We start from the raw sequence: 14,311 nt of genomic DNA on the forward strand, positions 1-14,311 counted from the left end.
TCAGTTCAATTAGTAAGGTCATATTTATGTATTTCCCTTAAATATCACCACTTCCAATTATTATCTGACACACCCAGACGATATAATGAAAAAAAAACTTTAAAAATCATCATTATTTTATATTTTAGCCTGGGAAGCATGGGGAGCTGGGTCCTAAAGGAGTAACAGGGCCACAGGGGGAGACTGGAGCAAGAGGGTTACCTGGAAAACCTGGTTTGATGGGCTTCCACGGAGAACCGGGCCCTCCTGGTGTCGCTGGAAAGACTGGTGTATCTGTAAGAAGCGAATCGAGCTTTAATTTTTTATCACAGTGTCACTTTTAATGTAGACCTGTATGAACGCATTTTCTTATCGTAGGACGTAATGATATAGAAGTTTTATTGGGAATATATATATATTTTAATGGTGTTGTTTCTTTTAGGGAAAACTGGCGAGCGAACAACATATCAGAGAACTGTGTGGCTCAATGATCGATGGTGAGATGGAAATTATTTATATTACTGTTGGCAAATTTAAATTAAAGGCTAGCTTCAGCATGTTCTGCTTAGAAATAACTGCCTTTAGGAATAGTGTCAGCTAGATTAATATGTTAATAATACAGTCCAAACCTGTCATCTCAGCCCAGATTGCCCAGCTGGCTGATCGTCTGAGGAGGCCGTTAGCTCCGGGAGCTGTGGGTCGACCGGGTCCGGCTGGACCTCCTGGAAACCAAGGAGAAGCAGGAGCGATGGGACTTCCTGGAGCTCCCGGTCCGCCAGGATACAGAGGACTTCCAGGAGATCTTGGCGATCCTGGTCCTAGAGGTGAGGAGAAAGAAGAGTGTTTATTCATTTATTTCAAGTATTCTGTATTGACAGAAGTCCCTTTAAAAAAAAAAATCCCATTTTAAGAGAAGAAATGTACAGATTAGACACTGATGGTGTTATGATCATTCTTGTAGGTGATTTCGGTGAACAGGGTGATAAGGGGCCTGTTGGAAAAGCCATTGATGGGCCAGTTGGAGACCAAGGAGAACCAGGTACGACTGATATTGTGTCAACATTAACCACAATAATTTCGAAACAATTTGTCTTTCTAGACCAGGAGGAAATGCTCAGATGTTAGTCATTAAGGTTTATAATCCATGCTGAATATAAAGCAAATCTGACTGCACAAATTTGTAGCAATTCTAAGTAGGCAGCGTGATTTAGCAGCCTTTCTAATAAACCATGTTGTACTTCGACGTTAGCGTTAACCCTGCTGCTGCTCCTAACCTACTTTTTGCTACTGTATTTACTTCAGGTGCTTTAACAAAATTATATTCTCCTTTAAAACGAATTACAGAAGAAATGTACTCTTTCTTCCTTGCCTTGTTTTCTTTCTCTTTTTTTTCTGTAATTTTTTGCCTTCATCCTTTTTTGTTTTTCTGCCTTCTTTCAGTCTTACCTTCATGCCTTCTTTCTTTCTCCCTCATTCTCTTTCTTGGCTTCTTTCTTTCTTACCTTCATGTCTTTCTTGCCATGTTTCTTTCTCGTTTTCTTGCCTTCTTTCTTTCTTACCTTCATGTCTTTCTTCCTTGCCTTGTTTCTTTCTTTCTTGTTCACTTGCCTTCATTCTTTCTCTTTCTTGTTTTCTTGCCTTCTTTTGGTCTTACCTTCATGCCTCCTTTTCTTTCTTTCTTAACTGCATGTCTTTCTTGCCTCGTTCCTTTCTTTTTGTCTTTCCTTTTTTCTGTCTTGTCGTCTTTCTTGTTCGTTTTTCTTTATTTCTTTCTGTCTTGAGGTCGGTCCTTTTCTTTTCTTTTTTACCTTCCTTTCTATTTCTCTCTTTTCTTTCTCACCATCACCATGTACCCACTTCCATTCTTTCTTTCTCCCCTTGAAATTACCCCCCCCGAGGCTTTCGAGTTAGCGCTCCACAAGGCAATATAAATATGGTACTAAAAACTCATCTGGAACTTAAAGACAAATAAAAAATTATTCTACAAAGCCAGTTACTCGGTTAAATAATGGATCACAGAGCTGCGTATAGAATATCACCATCAGTTACCTGATGGTCCGACAATCCGATCTTACACCATATTTACGTGAAAGATCTAACCATTCTGATCGCCACTTTGCTATCACATATAGAGTACATTATCAATGTGTTTTCTTTCTGCAGAAAAATATACTCACCCTCTCGCTGCCTTACAGGTCTCCAAGGAGTACACGGCATTGTTAAAGACGGACGCGACGGCGCACCTGGAGATCCAGGTAAGCCCGGAGAACCGGGCAGGGCGGGCAGCACGGGGCATCAAGGACCCCCAGGAATCTGCGACACAACAGCCTGCCAGGGCGCAGTGCCTCACGGGAAATCATCCAACCCTAAAAACCATTAAACATCGACGCCTTCGTCTTTTAAATACACTCCTGCACCCCAAGGAACGAAGAACAAACGATTTTTTTTTTTTTTTTTTTTTTTTTTAATCTGGGGGAGGGGTGAGAAAAAATGACTGATCATCTTTGGAGAACTGCAAATGTTGAATAGGATGAACAGGAACGAGATGAGAGACCTTCAAGCCGAGACTTGACCGATGACATCTAACGAGCAAGAGCTTGAAGTACCAATTTGTGTAGATGTGTTTAAAAAAAAAAAAAAAAAAAAAAAAAAGTGGGAAAAAAATTACTGAAATGATTACTGAACTGGTCAGATATGCACGTGTGCGTTAAAACAAAAAACAAACAGTTACTCTTTTCAGTGTCTGTTAGCATAAAATCTCTGTGTACAGAATACTGTAATGCAACAAGTGTGACTTTCCTGTCATAAAAAACACACACACACACACACACACACACAAAAGTGGTTCTTTTGGACTGAAAAGAACAAATTCATCCTCAAAATCTGTTGGAGAAAATGAGAACTCGTCATCTCTGACACCGGAGCGTCACTCAGTATGTTGAATAATGTTGTATATTACTTTTCAGTACTTTTTTTTTTTTTTTTTTTAAAAAGCAGATTGTCAATCTGTTTGTATTGTTTCAACTATTTTTTACAAAAATTGTGTTTGATAACATCCCAATTTGACATAAAATAAAATAAAAACAACCCTGAAAGCATCAGTTCAGATGCTTGAGGAACTGTTACTCTACGATAAACTCTGTGGGGGTTTTCAACACATCCCACTATGTGTACCGGTGCTGTAAACTATTAAATATCCATGACTTTAAATACTATTTATTATGTCTGGTTGACTGTTGTATGTACGGTGAGACGCTACAGCACCGTGTTGTAAGAAATAAACACTGAATAAAGCCACTTTTCAGTAAAAAAAAAAAAAAAACACACTAAACGTCACTCTTCTCTCAGACGTCTAGTCCGTTAGCCGTTCACGTGGAGGAAGGAAAAAAAATGCATAATACATAACCATTTATTAAAACAATAAAGGTTACAGTACAGTGAAAGCTTTTTTTCTTTCTTTCCTTATATATGTTTTATAATTTATATGAATATAATATATTCCTGCAAACAGGAATCTTCAATAAAACCTTAATAGAACAGGAATATAATTTTACTTATATAAAAACTTAACTATACGACACTATAAGCGTCCAACTTAAATTGTTTTAGGGGAAAACGACGCCAGATACGGTTTGATATTTGCACTATAAACGCACAATTGAGTCAGGTTTTATAAAAACAACTGTAGGTAGAACTTGATATAACCTGTAGCCGAGAGGACAGATAACCAGGGTTATATGGGTAAGTTATGGGCTAAACTAAACTATATACGTGACGGCATGAACATAAGAATATAAAATGCAATCGTTTGATCAGGAAAATATGAATTGTACATTAGGAGAGGAAAGGTTTAAATTAAAATGTGTTTTGTTTTTTTTTTTTGTTTTTTTTTTTACAATGGAGACTATGCAATGTAAGTCAATTACCTTCTTATATAAATTAAACAATACATCAAAGAGTGTATCACCAATAAGTAAGTTAGTAAGTAAATAAATGAATAATTAAAAGGTCAAACTGTAACTGTAATGGAAAATTTGTTCGAATGCAAGTGCCTGCTATGGGAGTACAGCTGAAATGAAGAGAAGTCACTCCTTTGATGCAGCGTTCTCGCACTCGGCGTCTTCGTTAGCGCAGCTCGGCTTGATCCGGACGCCGGTTTTCCCGCAAAACGTGTTTTGAAAGCCCTGAAGCAGAAGAGAACATCGAGAAACCTTTAAATCCATCAAAACTGAATGGAACGAATACGTTAAAATACTGGACTGTATATACATACTGTATACATGTATACACACACGCACGACGTCCTCTTTATTAGGAACACCTGTACCTGCAATTATCCCATCAGCATACCGTGTGTCTTCAGTTATGTTCACATCAAACATCAGCCTCTAGAGATAACGTAGAATATTGTAGAGGGGGGAGGAACGTCTGTCTGTCTGTCTGAAACGTCATGTCGATTGGCTCCACATTGGATACGGTAACTCAAATAATCACTTTTTACAACCGTGGTGAGCAGAAAAGCAGAACACGTAAAATCTTAAGGCAAGTTACCTACAGTGGCAGAAATCCACATCAGCTTCCACTCCTGTCAGCTAAGAACAGGACTCTGAAGCTACAGTGGACACGGGATGGACACTTACCTACGGTCTTTTTCTTCTAATCATGGGGGGTTTTTTTCGTCACAATCAAAATGGAAGTTTTCTTTCACTTTATTGCTCGGGCTCGCTTAGCTCGGGCTGTGAGGTAAGCTAAACACTACTGGCTATTTAAAAAGGGCGGGGAGACGCTTGATGTGTCCAAGGAACTTTACGGGGACGTTAACTTCACTCTTGACCTGTATTTTTGATTGGATAATTGCATGAATAGTGCAGGAGTGTGTATATTATATATATATAGAGAGAGAGTATATCTGCTCTAGTGCAACGTAACCACACTGTGTGTAGTGGTTTGTGTAATCATTCATATAAGACAGAACAAGGAAGTGATTTTCTATCATGGAGACCCTGGACCTGTTTCAGGGAGTCTCCGTAGATCTCTCTGATATATTTGAGATAGGCGGTTGTCCACTGGAGAGTCGTGGCTTTGTCGGTCTCAGCGTTGCAGAACGGCACCAACATGTTCAGCTCATCACAGCACAGCCGAATTCTCCTCCTGAAAATCAGTACAAGTGTCTTAGTCCTGAAACTTGGTGTCATTCTTAACACTTAAGTGAATGTATTTTTATGCTGGCTGCTCTAAAGTTCTTCAACTGATCCAAATGACAAAGTGCACCTCACAACATGCTGTAATGTTCACCTTTTTTGTTTGTTGGCTTTTTTTTTGTTGTTTTTGTTTAACGTCTGCATTAAACAGCGTCCGTACCTGCGGTCTCTCTCCTTGAGGTTGTGTGTCTCTTTACGCTGACTAATCTCTAAAGGAAGTCGGGTTCTTCGATCTGGTTTACGACCAGGAATAAGGCAAACTGGGTTCCATTTTCCTGAGCCCTGCATTATATTGGGGTCCCGGGCTTGCAAAGTCCGGGCTCCACGCGTCCTGGCTCTCTTCACCGCTTTTTGCACTCCCTCATCTTTTATAACGAGAGCAATTTCAACAAAGAAACAGAAGAACGAGATTATAGTCCTGCCGGCTTGGACGGAAATCCTAATCAAAGTGTTTATATCACAACAGCGAGGTACATGTACATAAGGAAGGGGTTGTTTTTGGTGGATATTCAAGAAGTTCCCGGAGTAACGTTGTAAAATAGTAAAATATTGAAAAATCACAGCAATACATTTCTGAAATATATAAGCGAGTGAGTTTTTTTTTTTTTACTATCTGACACCCACTTTCCATGTTGATGACCTGCTCCTCGGTAGTCACGTCAGCGTATATGATGCACGGGGATTTCGGCACAGAGTCGGCACTCTTACTGACGCTGGGGTTCTTTGCTGGATGTTTGCTGCCCTCCAACAGCTGAGAGAAGTGACAGAGCCTCTACAACATAATCAGAGTGACTTAACGAAGTAAAAACAGCCAAACGAAACACATACAGGAAGTATACGTACACACATGCATCATGTAAACGAGGGCAGATTGTTTCTTTCTTTAATTTCAAGACTGTATGATTGATTTTATATACCTGTTAGCAAGGTGTGGGGCTTAATTAGCCAAATTAGCCAAAATGTGAGTAACAATAGTAACAAAACTTATTATGCTTATTATACTGTAAATTCTTTACACCTAATACATACAAGTACAAAATAAATATCATTCACTCTTAATACCAGACCCACCTGATTCCCTGCGTATGGATGACCGCACTCTACTGCAGCAGTCCTCTCTACTTTGGACCAATTTTCCGGCTCAGAATGCATCGCGATACCTGGCACGTCCGTAGAGTTGTGAAGCATCGACAAAAAACTGCAAAGAAAAGAATTGTGACTGTTCCTTCCAATACCCAGACTCACCTACTAAATGTTACGCCTATATTGTCAAGGAAATCTAAACAAAACATTGGTAAATAGTGAATAACACATTAGAAAACGTTACGTATTCAGTACTGCCGCCTGTGACTCTTGCTTCTTGGTCAAATCACAGGAGTCGCAGTTGAACCTCTTCTCCAAGCAAACCCGTGCAGGTGGGTTGGGTCTCGAACCAAGAGGAAGGACCCTTCGGTTATCATTTCTCTCTCTCGCCCCGTCCATGACACATCTCAACTTCACCAGCATAGAGCTGGGAACCTCGCCGTTGCTAGTCGGCGTGCTCCCCCCTAAAGTACTTATGCTACTCGGATCACTGTAAAGAAGCATTTTAACTTCCTGACTGTCTTCAGATCCTTGGTTACTAGGCACTGAAACAAACTGCACATCTGTGGGAAAAGAGGATGAAGAAGACGCGTCCGGCGGACACGCAGGTGACGCATACGGAAACGGACACGCCTTGCAGCTGTTTTCACTCCCACGTTCTGTAGTAGATGGCGGATTTAACCTGAGCTCTTCGGGGCCATCCTGAGCTTCCATATGAGACTGAATGAGGTGCTGAAGGTGTGTGTATTCAACCTCTGTCATTTCCATAAGGTTAAACTCGGAGTTGACCACCTGACCTTGATCGCATTCTTTCTGACTGATGATCACGTTCACGGGTTCAGATACGTACTGACCCGAAGGAGGTGTCACGTACGATGTCTTGCACGATACTGAGGTTGTCATTCTTTTCTTTTTTTATAAATAAACAAACAAAGGAGACAAGATTGTCAGTAAGCTGGTTTTCAAACACACTAGAAAAACATTTTGTATGTATTTTGCATGAATAATAAGAAATAATGGGAGATACAACTCAAAATCCAAAATAAGTACAATACATGAGTTTTTACGTAGGGAATTTTATTATTTGATTCCAAACAAACTATGAAATCATATTAAATTATTTTTTACAACACAATTTACCACCGAGCCTTAAATCTGACCAAGGATTAAATCAGACATCGGGTTAAAATTATAATCTGACATTTCAGATTTGAAGCAGCTCATACTGAACACTGTGTTATAACAGAATTAGAGTCCATATCCTTATTAAATTAGGCTACTTTTATTAAAATATTACCATTGTGCCTTTTTAAAGATTAAATCTGGCCAGGATAAAATAATAATCTGACATTTTAGACCCAAAACACTGAATTTATAACAGAATTATTTAAGGGATTAAAAGTGTGGGGTTTTCTTATAAAACGGAAAACAGGATGTATTAATACATTTACATTTTACATGCCAATGATTTCAATTAAAATTTTATTCAATAACGTTTTATTATAGAAAATTTAAAATAATTGAAATTTTCAGATCTGGATTTGAAGCAACTCGTATCAAATTATATAAGAATTATTTAGGAGATTAAAAATGTGGGGTTTTTTTAAATAAACTGACAATATTATTATAATACTTCCTTTAGCTGTCTGTTACATAAATAAATTATTTTTTATAAAGATATGTTAATGTTGTGCATGTTTAATTTAAGAGTTAAACTGGTAGACAGTTTGTTTTGGCCGTTGTTTTTTTTTCCTGTCACAAAAGAGTAGTTAGCATGTTGCTAAAACTTAAATTGGTCTCGCGCTGCCTGGTAGGGTTTCCCGCTCTGAGAGTGACACGGTGCCTCGCGCTTGAGTTACCAGTTTAGCTCAAAAAACGTTTTTTTTTTAACAACTGTCTGTCCACTTTAATACAATGTTCCTTTCAAATAAAGTTAACCCAACCATATTGTCCGTTATGTGGCGATGCTAAACCGAGGCTGTAACACTGCAGCTAACTAGCCAGGAAAATTTAGCAACGTTCGTTTTAATAAAGAGCAAACCTGAAAAGGTGGTGAGTCTCGAGCAGATTCAAATGAATTCACGATAATAATAATAATAATAATAATAATAATAATAATAAAAGTTTGATTAACCGCCACCTCTCATTTTCTGTCACGAGCTGTCAAATCACACGCAATCATGTGACGTCAGGCGCGGGCTCGCGAGGTTGCCAGGCCTTTTTAAATCGGGCGTTCTGTCTTTTTTTTTTTTTTTTTTTTTTGGTCCCCACAATGGAAAAAGATAACTGAAGATTTCTTTATCCATGCTTTGACCCCTGACCCCTCAGCTCCATACTTTACCTGGATTTTAGCATGAAATACCCATTTTATCGGTCGTTCAACAACGGATCCGGGACCATATCCTGGGAACACTGGGATTGAGGAAGGAATACACCCTGGATGGGTTGCCAGTCCATCGCAGCTCACCATACACACTCCACCCGGATAGTAACCTGAGCTCAGGGTCAAACCAGGGACCCTGGAACTGTGAGGTGACACTAATGGGAAAAAATATATATCTACTTTACAAGATATGTGCTCTTTTACATGTGCTCTGCTCTTTTATTTAGCCCGAATCCCCTTTCACTTTTGCCCAGCTCTTGGCGTAAAACTTAACTCTTTAATAAAACAATTTATACTGACTAATTTTAAGAAAAGGTTGATTGATTATAGTTAATAAGCATTATCTTTACCCACTTAGCAAAAGGCACACCTAAATCAACTAATCAGATCAATATCAAGCCCTTCATGAGCTTTCACGACCCCTTCATCTTCACAAGGCCTCGATTTCATATTAATTTGATGCAGAAACTAATCCAGACTTTTACACAAATGCATCACTATTATAGGGTTTGTGCATGTATAATCTGAACCAAGAGTTTTCAGTTCTCATTTTACTTTCACCTCATTCAATTTAGCCTTAAATTAAAAGAAAATAACAATTCAGTATAGATATATTTCAATAAAATGTATGAAAAATTAAATTGAACCCGTTAAAAAAAAAAAAAAAACTTTTAAAGGGGAAAAAATAACACACAAGAGTTTATATTTTAATTCTTTAATGAAATAATCACCACTAGACATGATGCCCTGTGATCCTTCAGGTGAGATTATTAACAGCCTATCACTATGTCTTGCGCTTCTTCTGTAGGAAAGTTTATAAAACATGTATGAACCTAAATGTACACCAGGTATTTACAACTGTTGAAAACATCATTAAAGTTCACCTTGTATACAGAGGTCCCAATTTATTTCATTACTAAATCTGTATACCGACAAAACCTGGCAACTCAGTTTATACATATATATGTATATATATATATATATATATATATATATATATATACACACACCGTTTTCACTTTGGTATACAGATATAATAAATAATAAACCAGCAATTCTGTGTTTAACATAATTAAAATAATTTTTCAAAAACAAACAAAGGTTTTTTGCCCCATGAGAAAAGATACAGTGATGTTGCTACAAACAAAAAATGGTAACTTAAAAAACTAATTAATTACCACTACTAACCTTGCGGACTGTTAGATGTGTTAGATGCTTTTTTTTTTTTTTTTTTTGGAAAAAAGTTGAAGAACACAAATCTCTCACTACGAATGAAACCAAATTCTTAAAAATGAAATTAACAAAACTATTAATGTGATTTCTACCACAAATACTTTGTGTATTTGCTGACAAAGCATTTTAGTATATTCATATAAACGTTAATTCAGTTTACGTTCTTTTGGCATTTGGACTCTCAATCAGCCATTTTTTTTCTGTTGTTTTGATATGCATCTCTGTTAATTCCCTGTCTCTACTGAAACCTCGTTCACCAGTATCATCTCTGGTATTTCGTTCACTACTGTGACCTCTTCTTGCAGTGCTATTCCTCCTTCTTGCCTAATGACACCATGGTTTTCCTGGACTATTATCCTAACTACTGTATTCTTCCTCCCTGTCTACAAACTCTTCCATTTCTCCTTCCTGAATGAAATCCTGATAGGTTTCTCCTTCTTGGTTGTTTGAATTATCATCAAAGCTTCCTGGTGAAGCAGGTGTGAAGCTTTACCAAGACACCCATGTTTCCTATAGAGGAAGGTTACAATGGTGTTAAATTAAGTTAAGGCCGTGGCATTCGAGGGTTGTGAAATCTTATTGGACCACCAGGGGGTGTTGGGAGCAAAGGGCCAGACCGTCGCAAAGGGCGAATATCTAGCTCCTTGGTCGGGCCATCCAACCGGATCCGTGACTGCATCGGGTTTTGAAGCTCACTTGCATTAAGCACCTGTGCCCTTGGAGGTTTGGAGGTGGAGGGCAATGAAAAATGGGGAGAACGTGGTTTGTCCTCGGGCAACTCTGTGTGCCGGGGAGAAGGCATCCTCTGGTCACGAAAATGGGGGGATGGGGCTCTTGGACCCCTGAGACTTGGAGGTGGGCGTGGACCTTTCATTTGAGCAGGTCTTTCACAACCTCTGCCACCTTCAAAAATATCCCTTTCTATCGCTTGATCTCTAAAGTCATCAAACCGGTGAGATCTTTTCAAATTTAACTCCATTCCTGGAAATTGAGGTCCTTCAAGTCGGTTGTGTGGAGGGTTCCTAGCATGTGCTGGACTCCGGGTTCGCATGGGACGAGAAGTCGGATTCTTGTGACCTCTTGGTTCTTGTGTATTTAGAAAAATTTCATTAGCAAAATTCTGACCATAATCCCTTGGATCATCTAAATACTGAAGGCGTAGGTGTCCTATTTCTGCCTCATCAAATGGAGGATCAAAGTGTCTTGAGTCAATAAAATTAGGTTGCTCTGAATCTCTAATGTCAAGCATATTTTCACGAAACTGTTGTTGAGGTGGACCACGTCTTCTAGGATGTCTGATTTCTGAAAACGGTTCTCTTTCAACTAGGTGAGGTACGTCATACCCCCATGAGTCATCAAAGTCTTGTAAATGAGGGTCTCTGTGGTCAAACTCTCCTTGCGGTGAACCTGAAAAGATAACAGAACCATCAAACATATCAGGACCTGAGAATGCATCTCTGGGCTCAAAATATTGTGGTCCAGATCCCTCAAACATTCCAGGTCTTGGGACTCGTCTCTTCAGTCCAGAAGGCTGAGGTGAAGCTTCCTCTAACAGCCTAGGAACTGGGCTTGGGCCCCTTGGTCTAAAGCCTCGAGGCCCCGAGCCTTCAAACATTCTAGGTACAGAGTTAGGACCCCCTGGCCCAAAGTCTGGAGATGGCCCACAATCATCAAGAATCCTCGGTCTTGGACCTCTTGGACCTGCGGGTCTACAGATCTCAAATCGCTCAGGGTGTGGAGCTCTGGGGATCCTTGGCTGCACTGGTGTATGACCTCTCGGACCACGTGGGCCTCTCCACTGAACCTCCCTAAACTGGTCTCTAGGATGGATATTTCTGTGTGTATCATTTTCCAACTGTGGCAAATCAACACTTGCCATGGAGTGAGACTCTTGTGGTGTAAGGTCTCCGAGATGTAAAGTGTCATCCTTTGAGAAACTTTTTTTCTCATTTTGGGGTGGCATCATTTCAGGATTATTTCCTTTTAGATGCGGTGGCCTCTGTGGTAAAACCCTTCGAGGATTTCTGGAATAAGCCTCGTCAGGCTCTGGGACATCTTCCCTCTCTATTTTACGTGTCTTCTTCGGAAGACGATCAGACTCCTGCCGTGATGATTGCTCATCTGTACCATGACTAAAATCAGCCTCGTTATGTACTGCATTTCCTTTCTGACTACCACGTTGATGTCTGGTGTTACGAGACTCGTTGCTCTTATCTTGCTGTATTGATACTTTCTCAAATTGTGGCTTGTTTTTGTGAAAATCTTCTCTCGGCAATGGATTTGCTTTGATTTGATTTGGTTCTAACTGCTCTTGCTTCCTTTGAGAAAAAGTACTACGCGGTAGATCAGAGGATGGTTGCTCTCTATGGTGGGACTGATCAGTTTCAGGTTTTGTAATATCAGCTTTCTGTACTTTGGTTTCTTTGGGCTCTCCACTCCCAGAAGTCTCATTCTGAGATTTATCACTCTGAATATGAGGCTGCTCAGATGCTACATCATTTGTACTGTCTGTCGATTCAGTGTTTGGCTCATTCTTCTGCCTCAACACCGATTTCTCTTTTTGAATAGACTGATTATTCTCTATTCGTGGAGATGTTTTACTCCGAGTTGAACGTGATCTTGATGATGAATGCTGCCTGTCCCTCCTACTACCGTGTCTTGAGGATGTACTTCTGTGATGGTGCTGCTCTCTCTCCCTTGACGATGGTCTTTCTTTCTTGCTACTACGACTGCGGCTTCGTCTGGAGGACCGTTCAGGAGAACGTCTACCTCTTCTGCGGTGTCCGTCATCTTTCGGCTGATCAGAAATTTTTTTCTCCTGGTATGACCTGCGTGTCTCGTGTCTTGAGCGTCTTTTTGGAGGGCTGTGATGTTGTCTCCTGGATGTATGACTTTGTCTCGTTTTGCCTGAATCTTTTGCTGGTAAATGGGAGTGTTGAACGTTCTCGTTACCAGATGATGAAGAGGTACCTTCTTGCAGTTCAGATGTACAGAGATGTGTAGTTCCTACTGAATTCCTCACGGAACACAACACTGCTGCATTGTTATTATTGATGGACCTTTTCTCATCTAACTTACCTAATGACAAACCTTGCTCTGGAGAGTCGTTTGCCAGGCACATGCTCTTAGAACTTTCCCTTTTTTCGTTGACATTTTCTTTGTCAGTATGACCCATCGCTGATAGATTAACAGCACTCTGACTCAAGTGTCTATATTGCCTCGGATCTCTATTCAAATTAATCGCTGAAGCAGATAGTGTTTTTTCCATTTCCTCATCTGGTTCCCTGCCGAAACATGGTGGTGGCGACATCAGAGCATCAGAGACAGAAAAATGGGCCATGGAAACCCCAACGGCTGCTCTCTGAAGACGCAAAGCCTCCTCCTGCTCCTCAAGCTGGCGTTTCTGTTCCTCTATCTGCCGGTTCAACTCTTCTAGCATTTTCTGCTGCTCAGATAACGACATGGTCGACGACGTCCCATATTCAGAGGTGGCGGAGTTATCATCTGTAAGGTAATTCTGCATCTCTTCAAAGACTGTGTCATCCTCCGGATCATATGCTATTTCATCCTTCACTGCAGAGGTTCCTAACAATGGCTCAGTATCAGAAGATTTTGTAGTATTACTTGCGTGGGCAGAATCAACTTTATTTCCCAAATTATATTCCTCTTCCGGATCATAGGGTCTATCATCGTCGCCATCATTGCCATTAGCACCAGCAGATAACGAATTAGGCTTTGCCATTTTGAGTGGTTTCAAGGGAGTGAGACTTTGATACCCTAATGCTGGATCATACTCTTCCTCAGGGTCATAGGGTCTATCATTATCACTGAACTTCATTGTCGACTTGGGAGTCTGCTGATACTGTTGAACGATGGGGTCTACAATTGGAGAAGGTATCACTGGTTCTTTTAATACTGTAGGAGTTGTCTCATTGGTATTCACTGCAAAATCAGGGCCTTGTTTCTTTTTACCAAATATCGTGTTAAGAATGGTTTGGAGCGGTGTAGTGGTGGTGGAAGTGGTGGCACAAAGTGATGGGACAATGGAAGACGTGATCTTCGTAACATCAGCGCTGGTGGATGCTGGAGGAATTACCACAGCATGAATATTAGAAAGCACCGATGTTCCAGACGGAGGGTTTAAGAAGGACGAAGATGAATCGGGTGGAGATTCAGGCAGAGTAGTGCTGATTGCTGGGTCATAAGGTTCATCATGTTTAATATCAGGAACTGCAGATTTGGTAGGAAGGTTCATCAAATCCAGAGGTGTCTGGATTCTTGGTCTTTTCTCATCAATGTCTTGTGTCTGTGCTCCTGGACGCTTTAGTTTCTGACAAACTGCCAGGCCAATTAGAAGATTGGGGTGATTCTGTTCCAGTCCTAAAGGATGAAATTGGTACAAAATCAACAATATGAAGAAAAATGCACAACT

General features: G+C 40.1%; 3 protein-coding genes across 7 annotated transcripts in view; 1 reads left to right on the forward strand and 2 right to left on the reverse strand.

Moving 5' to 3' along the window:
• Positions 1-3,080, forward strand: part of col9a3 (collagen, type IX, alpha 3) — a 27,584-nt gene extending 24,504 nt beyond the window's left edge. Inside the window, exons 28-32 of the mRNA XM_017487256.3 lie at positions 129-275; positions 422-476; positions 621-803; positions 941-1,018; positions 2,175-3,080. Of these exons, the coding sequence (XP_017342745.1) occupies positions 129-275; positions 422-476; positions 621-803; positions 941-1,018; positions 2,175-2,359 (648 nt within the window). The 3' untranslated portion in view covers positions 2,360-3,080. The remainder of the gene's footprint in view (positions 1-128; positions 276-421; positions 477-620; positions 804-940; positions 1,019-2,174) is intronic.
• Positions 2,611-8,460, reverse strand: LOC108276011 (transcription factor-like 5 protein). 2 transcript variants are annotated; one of them, XM_017487258.3, is made up of 7 exons: positions 8,404-8,460; positions 6,508-7,172; positions 6,252-6,378; positions 5,805-5,952; positions 5,341-5,545; positions 4,989-5,130; positions 2,611-4,163 (listed from the first exon to the last, which is right to left on the reverse strand). In XM_017487258.3, exons 2-7 carry the CDS (start codon positions 7,164-7,166, stop codon positions 4,065-4,067), a joined length of 1,380 nt encoding a protein of 459 aa, XP_017342747.1. In that variant the 5' UTR covers positions 7,167-7,172; positions 8,404-8,460; the 3' UTR covers positions 2,611-4,064. The 2 variants fall into 2 exon arrangements, with proteins under 2 accessions (XP_017342747.1, XP_017342746.1); XM_017487257.3 differs by having other exon boundaries at positions 8,305-8,428.
• The window catches only part of si:ch73-181d5.4 (death-inducer obliterator 1), a 32,315-nt gene continuing 26,308 nt past the window's right edge, over positions 8,305-14,311 (reverse strand). For all 4 annotated transcript variants that reach the window (XM_017487254.3, XM_017487252.3, XM_017487255.3 and 1 more), the window contains exon 15: positions 8,305-14,259. In XM_017487254.3, coding sequence (XP_017342743.2) covers positions 10,424-14,259 — 3,836 coding nt within the window. In that variant the 3' untranslated portion in view covers positions 8,305-10,423. The remainder of the gene's footprint in view (positions 14,260-14,311) is intronic.

This window comes from Ictalurus punctatus, chromosome 15 (assembly GCF_001660625.3).
Source record: "Ictalurus punctatus breed USDA103 chromosome 15, Coco_2.0, whole genome shotgun sequence".
Classification (NCBI taxonomy): domain Eukaryota; kingdom Metazoa; phylum Chordata; class Actinopteri; order Siluriformes; family Ictaluridae; genus Ictalurus; species Ictalurus punctatus.

Coding starts and splice junctions, on each gene's coding strand:
- LOC108276011 (XM_017487258.3), bottom strand. CDS start 7,166: ATGACAACCTCAGTATCGTGCAAGACATCGTACGTGACACCTCCTTCG. Junction 5,546..5,804: donor GCAGGTCATCAACATGGAAA/GTGGGTGTCAGA, acceptor TCGTTATAAAAG/ATGAGGGAGTGCAAAAAGCG. Junction 4,164..4,988: donor ACGGAGACTCCCTGAAACAG/GTCCAGGGTCTC, acceptor CTTCTGCTTCAG/GGCTTTCAAAACACGTTTTG.